Source organism: Arabidopsis lyrata, assembly GCF_000004255.2.
Source record: "Arabidopsis lyrata subsp. lyrata unplaced genomic scaffold ARALYscaffold_3, whole genome shotgun sequence".
Lineage (NCBI taxonomy): Eukaryota > Viridiplantae > Streptophyta > Magnoliopsida > Brassicales > Brassicaceae > Arabidopsis > Arabidopsis lyrata.
The window spans coordinates 643,402-659,492 of record NW_003302553.1 but is presented as its reverse complement, the minus strand read 5'-3'; the positions used below and the strand labels follow the sequence as shown (position 1 = coordinate 659,492).

Here is a 16,091-nt window from a genome sequence, read left to right as displayed (position 1 = left end):
GATGAATTACGTGGCGATTCGACCAAATTTTCTGACTCGCGAGCGTGGAAGCCACGTGTTCTTATCACATTTTTTGACCAAAAAAACACAAAGTGTAGTTCTATCTAACATATTTAGGACAATTTAACAAAAATCCTACTTCATAGATTATAGATACTCTGAATTGGTCAGATGCTCTAATCAACAACCATATTAAATCGTTTTGGATCGAATTAGATTGTAAAATTCAGAGTTTATAAAACAGTCATTAAATATTGTAATAAATGTTATGGCACGTGCAGGACACGCGCATTGGATAGAAAGTGGGGACAAAAACATAACTTGGGGAAGAAACACAAAGAAGCAAAACCTTGAACCAGGGAAAAAAAACAGCGGCGGTTCTGGGAAAAAAACAGGAAGGATTTCGCAATTAAAAGACAAAACAACCCTTGTCTTTAGAGGAAAACAGCTCTTCTTATCTTGTTTTCTTTGTCTTCTGCCTTCTTTCTTCCCTTGGTTTTATAACCTCTCCGATTCCCCCAAAACCCAGGGGCTTCTTACACGCACACAATCCTTTAAAGCTATTGTCTTTCTTATATAAGTAGTGAATCTTCTTCTTCAGCTCCCACAAAATCTCCGAAATAACTTTCAAAACAGGGACAAAAAGTTTCAAATCGCTTTCTTGTGTGTTGGGTTTGTGTTTTGTACGATCAAGTTGTTGTTACATGTAAGACAATCGAAATCAAAGATGCGGATGAGCTGTAATGGATGTAGAGTTCTTCGAAAAGGGTGTAGTGAGGATTGTAGTATAAGACCGTGTTTAGCTTGGATCAAATCGCCTGAAGCGCAAGCTAATGCAACTGTGTTTCTCGCCAAGTTTTATGGCCGTGCTGGACTCATGAACCTCATCAACGCCGGTCCCAATCACCTTCGTCCTGGTTAGTGGTTTTCTTTTAAACCTTTTGAGAAACCGACGCCGTGTGATCGCTGTTGTGAATTATACTTTCGAACGATGCCGTTTTGTGTTAGGTCATTTTTTTTGAACCAGATTAGGTTAAAAAAAATTTTGCAGGAATTTTCCGATCGTTGTTGCACGAAGCTTGTGGGAGGATTGTGAATCCGATCTATGGTTCGGTGGGTTTGTTGTGGTCGGGGAATTGGCAGCTTTGTCAAGACGCCGTTGAGGCTGTGATGAAAGGAGAACCGATCAAAGAAATCGCCACAGACGCTGCGACGATCGGCCAAGGTCCGCCGCTTAAGATCTACGATATCCGACATATCTCCAAGGATGATAACTCCGCCGCCGCTGCGGCTACTGGCTCAACCGATTTGAAACGGGCGAAAACTCGCCGGGCTAAGCGGGTATCTACCGTCGAGAAACAGGCGGAATCGGAGGGAAAGTCCGGCGAAGCTAGTCACGAGTCGTCTTTGAGTCATCAGTCTGAAATAGTGGCTGCTCATGAAGGAGAGAGCAAGGAATCGGAGAGCAATGTCTCGGAGGTTTTGGCATTTTCGCCACCGACTGTGCAGGGCTCCGGCGAGATAAAGCTTGACCTAACTTTAGGGCTCGAGCCGGTGTCACGTGCGTATCATGTGGTACCTGTAAAGAAGAGAAGAATGGGCGTGTTTGGCACGTGTCAGAAGGAGAGCACGTGTAAGACTGAGCTAATGCTTTGAGCTCCGTTGTAGCTTGCCTCAGAAGTTTTGCCCCAATCAGCTCTATTCGGCTCGGCTATGATGATCGTCAAAGTCGAGCCGATAACTTTCTAAATATATTTTCTCTATTTTCCCCTTTTAATTTTCACTTTCCGTTGTGACCAAAGAATAGAGTATATGTACAAACTTATTTACAGAGATTAATTCAAGAATTGGCCTAGATGTTATTAATTTCTTTTCTTTACGAATAAAAGCAAAAAATAAAAACCGTAAACCAAAGACTCAAAGAGGGTTGATTTATTTGAAAGTATCATGGGCCTATCTGCTTTCGTTTAAGTGACATTTTGAGCTTATCTTTTCAAGACTGTATTGAGGAAAATGTCAACACTACGTGGCATATTTTAATTGGATGAATGACGGCTGACCTGGCAGAGCTGAAAGCACAAGCCATGTGCTTCGGCCACAATCCAGTGGGAGATATCGAGGGAACGCAAAGGTAGGGGCCAGATTCTGTAGTACCCTCTTCACCTACCTACTCTCTTTCTCGAATTTATTTGCCGGCGGCGATCAATCCGAACGGGATTTTAGCAGGAGTAGTCGGTCACTGGGAAGGGAATTTGGCCGGTGAGAGAAGATGAAGATATTTGTGAAAACTCTCAAGGGGACTCACTTTGAGATCGAAGTAAAACTAGAGGATTCGGTATGCGAATTTCTACAGATAGTTTCCTTACTTGTTAATTGAGACGGTTGAATTTTAAGTATCCGAGCTGGTTTTCTCAATTAAATTTGTCGATCGAGTATAATATTTGATTTGGTCGAGTTTAGGGGTTTCTCTGTTTTTTACATTCCTTCGTGATCTGAGAGTATGTTCCTGTAAGTGGACTGTGGTAATTTGAAGGTTTCTAAAGAGAATTTATACAATTCAGCAATCTTTGTCTATGGGATTGCGGTTTCCATCTCTTTTTTTTTTTATTTTATTTCGTGAATGCATTTCTGATGGTTGTAGATGTAACTGACATTTTTTAGTTTTCAATGCATTTGACTATATTTTCTTAGACTTATGCTGGTAAAATATATACATTCAGGTTGCTGATGTGAAGAAGAACATAGAGACTGTGCAGGGCGCAGATGTATATCCTGCTGCAAAACAGATGCTTATTCACCAAGGTAAAGTGCTTAAAGATGAGACTACTATTGAGGAAAACAAAGTTGCTGAGAACAGTTTTATTGTCGTAATGCTGAACAAGGTGCGTTTTGGATCTGGGGGATTAAAGTAATTCTGTTGTTTTCTGTTTAGCTCTTTGATTACCCGATTCTGATTTATGATCGATCTGTGGTGCTAAACATGTAATAGAGTAAACCTGCTTCTACTGGAGCATCTAGTGCATCTGCTGGCACTTCGCAGGTGAGTTGGTTCTGTTGTTATAGCATCATTGTAAAGGCTGAGATACTGCAACATGGGATTTTGGAAAATTATTGCCTACGAAAGTGTCAAAGCTTCTCTATATTTTCTTTTTTTGTTGAATGATCTAACTTTGGTGTTGGTTTAGGCCAAGTCGACACCTCCCTCAACATCACAACCTTCAATTTCCCCTCAGACTCCAGCTTCTGTAGCAGCGTGAGTTTTCGAGACAAGTACTTTCTGTTTGAAAAGTTCCTAGAATCTATCTGAAAAAACTATGGCTCCATTCTATACTAAAACTAATTTTCAATCCTTTGCCCCCAATTCGAAAACTGTGCAGACCAGTGGCACCTGCACCGACACGTGCGCCACCACCTGCCCCGACACCTGCACCTGTAGCTGCAACTGAAACTGTGACTACACCTATACCTGAACCTGTACCTGCTACTATACCATCAAGCACTCCTGCACCAGACTCAGCTCCTGCGGGGTTAGCATCTCGTCTTAATCTTCTGCTCAGCTCAGAGATTGACCTTCTCTTATTTTGTTTCCTATTTGTTTGGTTGAGATAGAAGTCAAGGTGATGTTTACGGACAAGCAGCATCAAATCTAGCCGCTGGAAGTAATTTAGAGAGTACCATTCAGCAGATTCTTGACATGGGTGGAGGAACCTGGGATCGTGAGACTGTTGTCCGTGCACTTCGTGCTGCATTTAACAACCCCGAAAGAGCTGTGGAATATCTTTATACTGTGAGTCAATTATATTCTATGAATTTGCGTCCCTTCATGCAGCTTTGTCTAAGAGGCAGATTTTGGTCACTAATCAATCACTATGCCTAGAATATATTTCCTTTCCATTATTATTGGCTACCTACTATTCTCATTGTCACTAAAGTGAGAGAATATATATTTTATTTTTTTGAGCAAACAGAGAATATATACTTAAACACCGAAATATATGTCTTAGGGGATCCCTGAGCAAGCTGAAGTTCCACCAGTTGCCCGTGCTCCAGCTAGTTTTGGACAGCCTGCAAATCCTTCAGCACAGACTCAACAACCTGCAGCAGCACCTGCAAGTGGTCCTAATGCAAATCCGTTAGATCTCTTCCCGCAGGTAATACACCTTAAGATAGAATGCAGATTTGGTTCATTTAAACTCTGATTATATATGGGTGTGCAACTAAAATCTGCTCTTTATCTTTGACAGGGCTTGCCAAATGTTGGAGGAAATCCTGGTGCTGGAACACTTGACTTCTTGCGCAACAGCCAACAGGTATAAGCTGTTTTTTCTTTTGTACACTTGCTTACAAAAAGAGTATATCAGACATCAATGTGTAACGTAGATACTATTATTGTATATATTAGTTCCAAGCTCTGCGAGCAATGGTGCAAGCAAACCCTCAAGTTCTGCAGGTATGCTGATCTAATTCAAAGAAGAACTGAAATCATTGTCGGTTTTCCTTAAATATCGTTTCAAATGATTTTGTTCATGCGTTTTTTCTTCAGCCCATGCTTCAGGAACTGGGAAAGCAGAACCCAAACTTGATGCGGTTGATTCAAGACCACCAAGCTGACTTCTTACGCTTAATCAATGAACCCGTTGAAGGAGGGGGAGAAAGGTATGCATAATCCTGGCGCTACTATGATGATTTTACGATCATGATTCATATGTAACATATGTATGAACACCAAAACGTTGGGAGGCTTTTGATTACCTAAACAGTGATTCTTTTCTTGGATAATTTGTTGTGCATTGTGTAATTCAGTGGCAACCTCCTTGGCCAAATGGCAGCGGGAATGCCACAGCCACAGGCGATTCAAGTCACACCTGAGGAACGCGAAGCAATTGAACGGGTATGTTCCTTATTTTCTCTCTCTTTTTTTCACTTCTAGAACTTTGATCTTTCCTCTAAAGAAGAAAGTTTGTATCACTCTTTATGATCCATGAACTTCGGTTTCACATTGATTATAAAAAAAAAACAGCTTGAAGCGATGGGATTTGACAGAGCATTGGTGTTGGAAGTGTTCTTTGCGTGCAACAAGAATGAAGAGTTGGCTGCAAACTATCTTCTAGATCACATGCATGAGTTCGAGGAATAACCTTCTTCAGTTTACTTTACCTACTCTCTATCTTTCCCATTGGTCCATATGTGTTACCTATATATTTGTGGGTGCCAAGTGCATGATCTCGTCACTTAGTCCATGTTCATGGCTCAGTTCTCGGTTTAAAATGGAGTTTCTCGTCTGCTCTTTCTTTGTATTGTCGTTGATCGTCCTTAGTCCTTACAAAATCTCCGGTTCCAGTTATTTTTGTCAAATTGGGGACATTTATTGATTATGTATTGTTATGTGCCTAAATAGTAAAAGTGAAAAATGGAAAATGAAAAAACAACAAATAAACTCGATAATCTTGTTAACGTTTCTTTTGTATGTCTGTATAATATTTAGTTTTAATTTTTTCTAATGCTAGTTCTTATTTCTAAATTCTAATGTAAGTTATCTTCGCGAGGGTGATTATTTTGTTGAATACCTTACCAGAAAGTGACTGTGGTCTTCAATGGAATATTTTTTAGGGAAAGTTAAAAGTCTAATCCCAGAACTTGTAAAATTCGAAGTCTCTGGCCCAGGTAGAGAGTTTGTCCGCCTCCTGAGTCCTGACAATGCGACGTCGTTTAATGGGCCAATGGATGCTTTAAGATGCTTCTTTTCCCTCACATCGTCGTCCTCTGAGCCCTCACTGAAATTTAAAAGAAGTAAAAGAGAGAAGCTCCCAGAGAAGAAAAGAAAGCCCTAGAAAGCCCTAATCCCAGTTTCTTTCGATCTCTCATCATCGAAAATGTCTGTGCGTGTTCTGAATCCTAATGCTGAGGTGCTCAACAAATCGGCCGCGCTTCATATGACCATCAACGCCGCCAAGGGTTTACAGGATGTACTCAAGTCGAATCTCGGTCCTAAGGGAACTATTAAGATGTAAGTCTCTTCACTCTTGCTGGATCTATTATTTATTCGTCTCTTCACTTGTTGCTGATTTTCATACTATTTTATCGGTGTTTAGGCTTGTTGGTGGTTCCGGGGATATCAAGCTTACCAAGGATGGCAACACGCTTTTGAAGGAAATGGTAAGTCCCATAGAGTAAAAATATTGGTAGATCTTTTTTTGGTATGGAAAAAGGGTAGATCTCGTTGACCGATTAGAATAATTTTAGCTTAAATGTCTCTTCTTACTTGTGAAGTGTGTTCAGAAGCTTGTAAAACGCTAGAATTGTAGCTATTTATTTGGTTTTAGAAATTGAATTTGGTATGTTTTTTTCCGAATACATGTAAAAACCCTTCTTAGGTTAGAAATGATAGACACAAATCTTTAGACTATCCTACTCTAATGGATGACACTCAACTGGTCTGATGATCCTAACAGTTCTCACTTGCTTTTCTTTTCAGCAAATTCAAAATCCAACAGCCATCATGATTGCCAGGACAGCTGTTGCTCAGGATGACATAAGTGGTGATGGTACTACTTCCACTGTCATCTTCATTGGTGAGCTTATGAAGCAGTCGGAGCGTTGCATCGATGAAGGTTAGCCAAACTAGCTTTTCTCTGCATTATGCTTTGATTTGTTGATGACTTGGGTAGTTTTATGCTTCTCTATGTCTGTTTTTTGACAATTATACTACTGGATCTGATGCCATTCATTTTCTGTATCTGTTTGTCATGCTTAACATTTGGTACTTTTCTTTGTCAGCTACCTTGTCATGTTTTGGTTTATCTCAGTGAGATATGGTCCTAATGAAAGGTTTATATATGTCTCAGGAATGCATCCACGAGTCTTAGTTGATGGTTTCGAGATTGCGAAAAGAGCTACTCTCCAATTTCTCGACACTTTCAAGACACCTGTGGTTATGGGTGATGAGCCTGACAAAGAGATCCTGAAAATGGTTGCCAGGACAACGCTAAGAACAAAGGTATTCTTTGTTTGCTGATATCTATATCTTTTTGTTATCACCGACTCTTCTCTTCGCTTTCTGACTGTTTTTTTCTGGCTTACTTAGCTGTATGAAGGCTTAGCTGATCAACTGACTGATATTGTTGTTAATTCGGTAAGTTTACTGATAGCTCTCATTGAGTATCATCATGCTTTTTCACATATATGAGAACTAATATATGGATCAATTTCGGTTTGCATTTAACAGGTTCTCTGCATTCGGAAGCCTGAGGAACCTATTGATCTGTTTATGGTTGAGATTATGCACATGCGCCATAAATTTGATGTTGACACACGATTGGTATGCCTTTGTCTACAGTAAATTTCTTCAGTCGGAATATAAGGATTTTTACACTAGTAAAATGACTTTTGTATGTGATTAAAATCTTTTTACTGGTCGTGAATCATAAATGTCATCTTTATGCACTCGTTGTGAATATAACATGGATTATTTCTCTTGTATTAGGTTGAGGGGCTTGTTCTTGATCATGGTTCAAGACACCCTGACATGAAGCGACGTGCGGAGAATTGTCACATCTTGACTTGCAATGTGTCATTAGAGTATGAGAAGAGGTACGTAAGACAAATCTCTGGTTGATTGGTTGAAGAGATATGAAAGACTATAATTTAGAAGAACTATCCCGTGTATCAGTGATTGTGTAGCCTAACTTTGTATATATATCAGTGAAATTAATGCAGGATTCTTTTACTCAAATGCGGAACAGAGGGAAGCCATGGTTACTGCTGAGCGACGTTCCGTTGATGAAAGAGTTCAGAAAATTATTGAGCTGAAGAACAAGGTGAGTTTGAAACTACTAGCTCCAAGCTATATGCTGTATTCTTTCAGATAATTATTTATATTTTCTATTTCTCATGCAGGTTTGTGCTGGTAATGATAACAGCTTTGTTGTCCTAAATCAAAAGGGTATTGATCCCCCGTCATTGGATCTTCTTGCTAGAGAAGGGGTAAGCTATGATTGGCTTTGTATTTTTGGCATCTGATGCAGAAAAGCATGAAAAAATCTATAAGAAGATTGTGAAATCAAGTGAACTGAAATTTAAACCAAGTAGAGAAAAGGTTATCCACTAAGAGTATTCACCTAGAATCTCTTAAATGCCTGGATCTTCCACTAAGCTTGTCTCTTGTCTTGTACTCTGCTTCTGGTGTCTACAAGTTGTTACAATCGAATTATCATTCTGTTTCCTTATATATTTTTATATGTATCTCCAGATAATCGCTCTTAGAAGAGCAAAGAGGAGGAACATGGAACGTTTGGTTTTGGCATGTGGTGGAGAAGCTGTGAACTCCGTTGATGACTTGACCCCTGATTCTCTTGGTTGGGCTGGACTTGTATATGAGCACGTTCTTGGAGAGGAGAAGTACACATTTGTCGAGCAAGTGAAGAATCCTCATTCATGTACTATCCTCATAAAAGGTACAAAGTCCCAGACTTCTCTCTCTTGAGTCTTGTCAGCTAAGTTTTGAAGGTCAATTTTACTTATCTTTATATGTGTGGCCATCGATTATCTATGATTTTCTTTTCTTATAGGGCCTAACGACCACACAATTGCTCAAATTAAGGACGCTGTCCGTGATGGTTTAAGATCAGTTAAGAATACCCTAGAAGATGAGTGTGTCGTATTAGTAAGTACCTTCTTCTTCACAAAGATCAAATATATTACTACTTCAGTGTGATTGTTTTGCTTTTGGGCGCTTGTGGTTTATTGACATCTGTCTCTTTATGTAGGGAGCTGGAGCTTTTGAAGTTGCAGCAAGACAACACTTAATCAATGAAGTCAAGAAAACCGTTCAAGGGGTAAGTAGAAAGCAATATCCCTCTGCTCCAATACCAATTCTTGTTTTTTCCGGTTGCTAATTTTAATTGTGGGCAAATTGCAGCGCGCTCAACTCGGTGTTGAAGCTTTTGCTAATGCCCTTCTCGTGGTGCCTAAGACACTTGCTGAAAATGCTGGGCTTGACACTCAAGACGTTATCATTTCTCTAACGGTATTATACTTGTATTTTCCTCTTCTGCCATTATGGATTATGCTCCAATAAAAATTATGTTTGGGTTTATTTACTGAATTCCGATGTTTATACAGAGTGAGCATGACAAAGGAAACGTTGTGGGACTAAACCTACAGGATGGAGAACCAGTCGACCCTCAGCTTGCCGGTATTTTCGACAATTACTCGGTGAAACGCCAACTTATCAATTCAGGGTATGTGCAGAACCAAATGGGAAATTTGTAAACGCAAGTGCTAAAATTGACATTTAAAATAATGGTGTCTTTAATTAAGTTGCGGTTGAGTTCAGGCAGTTAAAACGGTTGTTTGGTAATGTGTTGCAGGCCGGTGATTGCTTCGCAGTTGCTATTAGTGGATGAAGTGATTCGTGCAGGAAGAAATATGAGGAAGCCTACTTAAGAAACTGTTACTACTTTTTGTTTGCTTTTCCTTTCGTGTTTTAAGCATTAGCATATGAATTTTATTTCAATTTTACTTGTTATCTTTTTGTTGTCATAGATAATTTTGAATGTATCTTTTTTTTTTAATCTTTTGTATCAGACAGACATGGTGAATGTTTTCATTATGGTTTCTATTGAAAAAAGAAAAAGATTCGAAAGTTTCATGAAGATGGAACCAGATTTATTTGTAAACACAATTAAAAGTCAAATTACCAAACAATGCACGGCATATACTTTATAATGATTTTTATATTCTAGAAAAGGAATCAGGGCCCAAGGAACACGATTATTAAAGTCTTTGACGGGTCAACACCGTTAGACAGATGTCATACTACAATTGGGCCTTATTTTTCTCTTTACTTTCTCTGAAAATCAAAGCCCATCTCTTCTTCTTTTTTCCCCCTAATTTCTCACTTCCCCCTCCTTTCGCGTCTCGAGCTTCGAATTCGACAAATCCCTAATTCCAAAATCCTCTCGGTAAGCTACGGATCTGGTCTCTCTTTGCTGATTGTTCGACGAGTCGTTTCTTTATTGCTCGTTGATGTTTTCGCTTCGTTTTGTGGACTTCGAATCTTGTCTGTGTTCGTTGTTATCTCGAGATCTGGCATAATCTGGAATGATTTCGATCGATTCTAGTTTTTTCTTTTTCTTGTTTGTTCCTGCGTTTATCTGTCGGTATACTGTTCGTTTTGTCTTTGATTTGTTGGTCTCGAGGATTGATCTGTGCGAGAAATATGGTGACAAACACGAAACTGTTGTGTCTTTTGTTGGCAATAACGTTGAAACCACTGTGATGTTGATGAAGTTTGAAATGTTTTTTTGATAACAGAAGATGTCGTCTTCTCGGGAAGAGAATGTGTACTTAGCCAAGTTAGCTGAGCAAGCTGAACGTTATGAGGAAATGGTTGAATTCATGGAGAAAGTTGCAAAGACTGTTGACACCGATGAGCTTACTGTCGAAGAGCGAAACCTCTTGTCTGTTGCCTACAAGAACGTCATTGGTGCTAGGAGAGCTTCCTGGAGGATCATATCTTCCATTGAACAGAAGGAAGAAAGCAGAGGAAACGATGATCATGTTTCCATTATCAAGGACTACAGAGGGAAGATCGAAACCGAGCTCAGCAAAATCTGTGATGGAATACTCAATCTTCTGGATTCTCACCTTGTTCCCACTGCATCTTTGGCTGAGTCCAAAGTCTTTTACCTCAAAATGAAAGGAGATTACCACAGGTACCTTGCTGAGTTTAAGACTGGTGCTGAGAGGAAGGAATCTGCAGAGAGCACTCTGGTTGCTTACAAGTCAGCTCAGGTAAACTCTTTAACTTTGAACATCTATCTACCTTATTTTGCTGCTTGAGACCAGTAAAGGGGCTATCTTGATGAATTCTTTTATGTGTGTTTTTTCGTCCAATGTAGGATATTGCACTTGCTGATTTAGCTCCTACTCATCCGATTAGATTGGGACTTGCTCTTAACTTCTCTGTCTTCTACTACGAGATTCTCAACTCACCTGATCGTGCCTGCAGTCTCGCAAAACAGGTTTGTGTTTTGTCCTACGGGATGTTATGATGCTTCCAGACTTTGTAACACTTGTTCTAGCACCAAACTGCTTAATGATTTTTCCTCAATTGTTTTCATAGGCTTTTGATGAGGCCATCTCTGAGCTTGACACATTAGGAGAAGAATCATACAAAGACAGTACACTGATAATGCAACTTCTCCGTGACAATCTGACCCTATGGAATTCTGACATCAATGTACACCTTTGTCTCCCTCCTTTTTTCTCCCTTTAAACACTCAATTATGCAGTCTAAGCTTCTTTTACTCAGAGATTTCTGTTGCTCATTTTCAGGATGAGGCGGGCGGTGATGAGATCAAGGGGGCCTCAAAACATGAGCCGGAAGAAGGGAAACCAGCAGAGACAGGGCAGTGACCAGAGAGAGAGGGAGAGACATTTCTTAGTATGTGTGGTACGGATTTTCCAAAAAACATATGATGATTATGGGATTTGTAGAAGCAGAGAGAAAGATCATTATTTGATTTTCTCCTTGAAAACTCAAAAAACTCTGTTCTCTTTTTTTTTTAATGGGTTTTAAAGCTGTTGAGTCTTTGATTCCGTCTTCGTTGCTTGTTAGTAATTACTAATTAGGAAGTGAAGAAACAAAACTTAGAATTATTGCTTTGGATTCAACTCGTCTAAGATTATCATTAAGGGTATCAGTGTATAATTTACTTATTTTTTAATCAGAGTATTATGATTTTTTTTCTTAACGCATCAAAATTTTAACCCATCTTGAGAGCAAAATCAAAGTCTTAAGAAGAAAAAGCTTTAAACTTTGAAATTTTTTGTTCATAGCAGAGACAATTCAACACTCATGTCTTTTTCCGTACATTTAATTTAGTTCTCTTTCCTTATTTATCCTTTCTGTTTTTTTTTTTTTTTGACATATTATCCTTTTTCTGTTGTTCCATTTTTATTCATGTTTTCCATATGTGTATTTGTATAAGAAGATTTTTATTCAACTAACAGTCATAAAATTTGAAATTGTTATCTCGTCAAGTATCTTTAATCTACTGTAAACTTAAAATTAACTCCAAACACACATTTGCAAAATCAGTAATTTTTTTGAGCATAATATAGAAATACGAATATACGGAAATCAATGTATTGAGCGTCTTAAGTAATTAGGAATATTATTAATTAAGTAAATAAACACATACACACTTAACATAAAAACACATCGCTATTATTATTACCACCCCCCCCCCCTCGAATCCCACTGCTTTGCTTTTGCGCTTGTCTCTGTGCATTCACCTTCTCTCTCTCTCTCCTCTCTCTTTCTTTCTCTCTCTCTAATGGTTTCAGCTACTTCAATCATAGCCTGGTCCAAAATACTCTTCTCTTCACTTCTCTCTACTTATCACAGTTTCGATTTTTCACCTACTCTTTTTTAAACCTCGGCCTCTCTCGCTCTCTTACCATCTTCTGTCTGCTTTTCAGGGGTTCTGGAGAAGATGGGCAACTAGGAATTGGTACCAACGAAGAAAAGGAATGGGCTTGCGTCGTTGAAGCTCTCGAGCCTTACTCTGTTCGCTCAGTTGTCTCTGGTAGCCGGAACTCCCTCGCCATTTGCGATGATGGCACGGTACTATCCGATATCATTGTCTTGTTTTGATTGGTCTCTATGCATTTGGGGAGATGATTAATATCTGTTATAGGCAAAAAATGGAGACCTTTTTTAATTTTGTTTTGTTAATTCTTGTAAGATTTGAAGGAACCAATAAACATTGTTTGTCTTATCATTCATAACCAACGAAGCTTTGTGCTTCTTATCTTGTGGGAAAATTCTCTAAGTTGAGAATCTTGATTACAAGTTAGCCAATAGCTCAAAGTTGTTTTCTTGAACAGGTTTTGGTTGTGTTATCATGGAATTGGTCTTGGTCTGGTCCTTATTTCAGTAGTTTGATGACTAACTAAATGGTTTAAAATTCACAAATAAGATATTAAAAGCTCTTTTTCACCAGAATTTGTTTCGGTTCTTTAAACTGGGTCTCAGATGTTTACATGGGGTTGGAATCAAAGAGGTACATTAGGACACCCACCAGAAACAAAAACAGAGAACATCCCTAGTCGAGTTAAAGCCCTTGCCAATGTCAAGATCACTCAGGTTTGATCTTTCTTTCTACTAATCCATTGTTCTATTCGTTAGATTATCATATTGAACTACTGGTTTTACCTTTGAATATGTTCTTTTGGAATGGATGGTAGGCAGCAATTGGTGGTTGGCATTGTTTAGCTGTTGATGATCAAGGCCGAGCATATGCGTGGGGTAAGAGAATGCCTGTGTTCTTGTTTCATTCTCTATCTGATTTGCTTGGTGAATCGTATTGAAATTGATTATGGAATGCACATAGGTGGGAATGAATATGGACAATGTGGTGAAGAGCCTTTAAAAGACGAGATGGGTAGGCCCGTACGGAGAGATATTGTGATCCCTAAGCGTTGTGCCCCGAAACTTACAGTTCGTCAGGTATACTTGCTCGTCTTCTAATTCTAAATCTCTCTGCATTGCCTCAAAATATAATCTGTGTCCATCACCTTTCTCTTCTACTCCTCAATGTTGAGGTCTAAACTTCTTTAACAGGTAGCTGCAGGTGGTACTCACTCGGTGGTTCTGACACGCGAAGGTCATGTGTGGACTTGGGGTCAACCGTGGCCTCCCGGAGACATGTATAAAGAACGATTAAACTCAAACAATGGTATACATTATGTGCGTTCGTAGACTTACTTAATATGTTGGGTTTGGTTTCCTCTAAATTTGCAGAAAACAAATATTTGTTCCTGTGAGAGTTCAAGGTCTTGAAAATGTCAGTATTATCGCTGTTGGAGCATTTCATAATCTGGCTCTTGAAGAAGATGGGAGATTATTGGCATGGGGTAATAACGAATACGGACAACTTGGAACCGGTGACACCCAGCCAACATCTCATCCTGTTCCAGTCCATGGCCTCGATGATCTCACTTTGGTTCGGCTTTTTTTTTCCTTTTCTACTTATTAAACCTTTGAAGAGTGATTTTGATTATAAGTTTTCAACTGACACAATAGTCTTCTGATGCTAAATCAACAAATGGCATAAGCTTTAACAATTTGTCCTTCGTTACATGATCTGTAGGTTGATATTGCTGCGGGTGGATGGCACTCAACGGCTTTAACTGATAAAGGAGAGGTATTAAATTTAGAATCCATTTTACTCTCAAAAATATTTTTTCTTTCCTTCTTATCTCACTGTGTGCTAGATCCTTTTTCCGTTATTATATTATGTGTTTGGTCTTCTAATTTGGAGGTGTATGGTTGGGGAAGAGGAGAACACGGAAGACTCGGGTTTGGTGACAATGACAAGAGCAGCAAAATGGTTCCACAGAAAGTTAATCTTCTAGCTGAAGAAGATATAATTCAGGTATTAAAGCGTTAAACTTCAATGATAGATCTCTGTTCTTTGCTGAAGAGAATATCACTCAGGTAAAGCATTTAACTTTAATAATCTTGAATTCTCTTCTTGCCAAAAAAATCAGGTTTCTTGTGGTGGAACACATTCAGTTGCTTTGACAAGAGATGGCAGAATCTTCTCGGTTAGTCCTTGAAACCAAGAAAACCGCTTTCGGGTTTTAGTTTGAAGCATTATGAAAAAACATTCATCCCTCTGATTATGTTTCTCTTTTTTGATCAGTTTGGTAGAGGAGATCATGGTAGACTTGGTTATGGAAGGAAAGTAACCACAGGACAGCCATTGGAGTTACCTATAATGATTCCTCCGCCTGAAGGAAGCTTTAATCACGCAGACGAAGAAGAAGAAGGAAAATGGTCAGCTAAATGGATCGCTTGCGGTGGCCGCCACACTCTTGCCATTGTAGAATGGAAGTCCGATGATATTTGATCCTCAATCTCACTGGTCACTGAACAACTTGAGAAGAGAAGAGAGCAATATGATTTATACCAAGGAAGGCAAAGGGAGAGTGTATTTATTAAAAAGAAAGAGCAAAAACATACTTGTTTCAAATTACTTTTTCCCTATAAATAATCTTTAGAAAAAAATAGTTTTGATTTCAAGGGAAAATAAAATTGCAAAGAATTTTGATCAGGGGATCTTGGTAGTGAAGACAGAACGTAAACAGAGAGAGAATGACAAAAAAGCTTTTAGCTTGTATATCTCAAGACTGCATCTTTTCTCATTAGTTAAGTTCAGGAGTACAATGCCTTACTTATATATAAAAGAGAGACAAAGGAGATTAGGGTTTTAGGAGTGCCAGCTCACTGATCCATATCCTTGAGAGAACTATATCTGTTTGTGAGCTGGATTGAACTAGGAGACAAAACTGTACTTGTTGTTGCAGAGGGAGCTCTGTTCTTGGTCAACATTACCGTTGGATTTGTTGACTGATCTTTGGGCTTCATGGGCCTTGCATTCTGATGGGTTTGTGTTATATTCTTTACATTCCCGCGCAAACTTGAGGTGGGAGAACGTCCAACTCCAAGTTTGAACCTGAGAGAGCAAAAACTATGTGGTGGCAGAGACTTTGTAAAGATGTCGGCCAGTTGATGCGCAGCTGGAACATGTTTTACCACAAGGGATCCATCTGCAACCTTTTCTCTAGCATAGTGGAAATGAGTTTCGAAATGTTTTGACCGTCTGTGTAACACCGGATTGGCTGTGAGATACACTGCTGACAGATTATCACAATATATCTCTGCAGGTCTGTCTTGTTGAATACCAATGTCTTTCAGAAGTGATGTGATCCAAGACAATTCTGCTGCTGTGTCTGAGAGAGCTCGATATTCAGCCTCTGTAGATGATCTTGCAACTGAATCCTGACGTTTTTCAGACCATGATATGAGATTCAAGCCTAGAAAGGTACAGAAACCTCCAGTGGACCGACGAGTGTCTGTACATCCTGCGTGATCACTGTCACTATAGGCTCTTAAGACTGAGTCTGTATCATTACTCAGAGTCAGCCCCATATCAATGGTTCCTTTTAGATACCTTAGTGTTCTTTTATGGAGAGCAAAGTCTGATACTGATGGCTTGTGCATTTTCTGACAAATGTAA

The 16,091-nt window shown here is 39.2% G+C and overlaps 5 protein-coding genes across 5 annotated transcripts; all 5 read left to right on the top strand.

Annotated features, from left to right (window-relative positions):
* The first annotated feature begins 247 nt into the window (after positions 1–247).
* On the top strand, positions 248–1,866 carry LOC9320393 (LOB domain-containing protein 41). The gene is made up of 2 exons (XM_021031675.1): positions 248–917; positions 1,052–1,866. The coding sequence occupies exons 1-2, from the start codon at positions 728–730 to the stop codon at positions 1,654–1,656; spliced, it is 795 nt and encodes a 264-aa protein (XP_020887334.1). The 5' UTR covers positions 248–727; the 3' UTR covers positions 1,657–1,866.
* A 143-nt stretch (positions 1,867–2,009) lies between these two features.
* LOC9320392 (ubiquitin receptor RAD23c) lies at positions 2,010–5,501 on the top strand. Its single transcript, XM_021031673.1, has 12 exons — positions 2,010–2,335; positions 2,721–2,882; positions 2,990–3,040; positions 3,186–3,253; positions 3,378–3,527; positions 3,610–3,787; positions 4,005–4,151; positions 4,245–4,310; positions 4,403–4,450; positions 4,544–4,656; positions 4,804–4,891; positions 5,021–5,501. The coding sequence occupies exons 1-12, from the start codon at positions 2,270–2,272 to the stop codon at positions 5,135–5,137; spliced, it is 1,254 nt and encodes a 417-aa protein (XP_020887332.1). The 5' UTR covers positions 2,010–2,269; the 3' UTR covers positions 5,138–5,501.
* A 237-nt stretch (positions 5,502–5,738) lies between these two features.
* LOC9320391 (T-complex protein 1 subunit zeta 1) lies at positions 5,739–9,653 on the top strand. The gene is made up of 15 exons (XM_021031672.1): positions 5,739–6,007; positions 6,093–6,156; positions 6,476–6,611; positions 6,846–6,997; positions 7,085–7,132; positions 7,226–7,318; positions 7,484–7,590; positions 7,703–7,817; positions 7,897–7,983; positions 8,249–8,453; positions 8,568–8,662; positions 8,766–8,834; positions 8,918–9,025; positions 9,121–9,239; positions 9,369–9,653. The coding sequence occupies exons 1-15, from the start codon at positions 5,874–5,876 to the stop codon at positions 9,442–9,444; spliced, it is 1,608 nt and encodes a 535-aa protein (XP_020887331.1). The 5' UTR covers positions 5,739–5,873; the 3' UTR covers positions 9,445–9,653.
* Positions 9,654–9,845: 192 nt separating this feature from the next.
* LOC9320390 (14-3-3-like protein GF14 nu) lies at positions 9,846–11,661 on the top strand. The gene is made up of 5 exons (XM_021031674.1): positions 9,846–9,962; positions 10,315–10,794; positions 10,902–11,024; positions 11,126–11,242; positions 11,338–11,661. The coding sequence occupies exons 2-5, from the start codon at positions 10,318–10,320 to the stop codon at positions 11,416–11,418; spliced, it is 798 nt and encodes a 265-aa protein (XP_020887333.1). The 5' UTR covers positions 9,846–9,962; positions 10,315–10,317; the 3' UTR covers positions 11,419–11,661.
* A 591-nt stretch (positions 11,662–12,252) lies between these two features.
* On the top strand, positions 12,253–15,125 carry LOC9318305 (ultraviolet-B receptor UVR8). The gene is made up of 11 exons (XM_002884277.2): positions 12,253–12,370; positions 12,487–12,631; positions 13,043–13,153; positions 13,255–13,315; positions 13,401–13,516; positions 13,631–13,716; positions 13,811–14,012; positions 14,160–14,213; positions 14,331–14,444; positions 14,560–14,616; positions 14,715–15,125. Exons 1-11 carry the CDS (start codon positions 12,342–12,344, stop codon positions 14,919–14,921), a joined length of 1,182 nt encoding a protein of 393 aa, XP_002884323.1. The 5' UTR covers positions 12,253–12,341; the 3' UTR covers positions 14,922–15,125.
* The last annotated feature ends 966 nt before the right edge of the window (positions 15,126–16,091 follow it).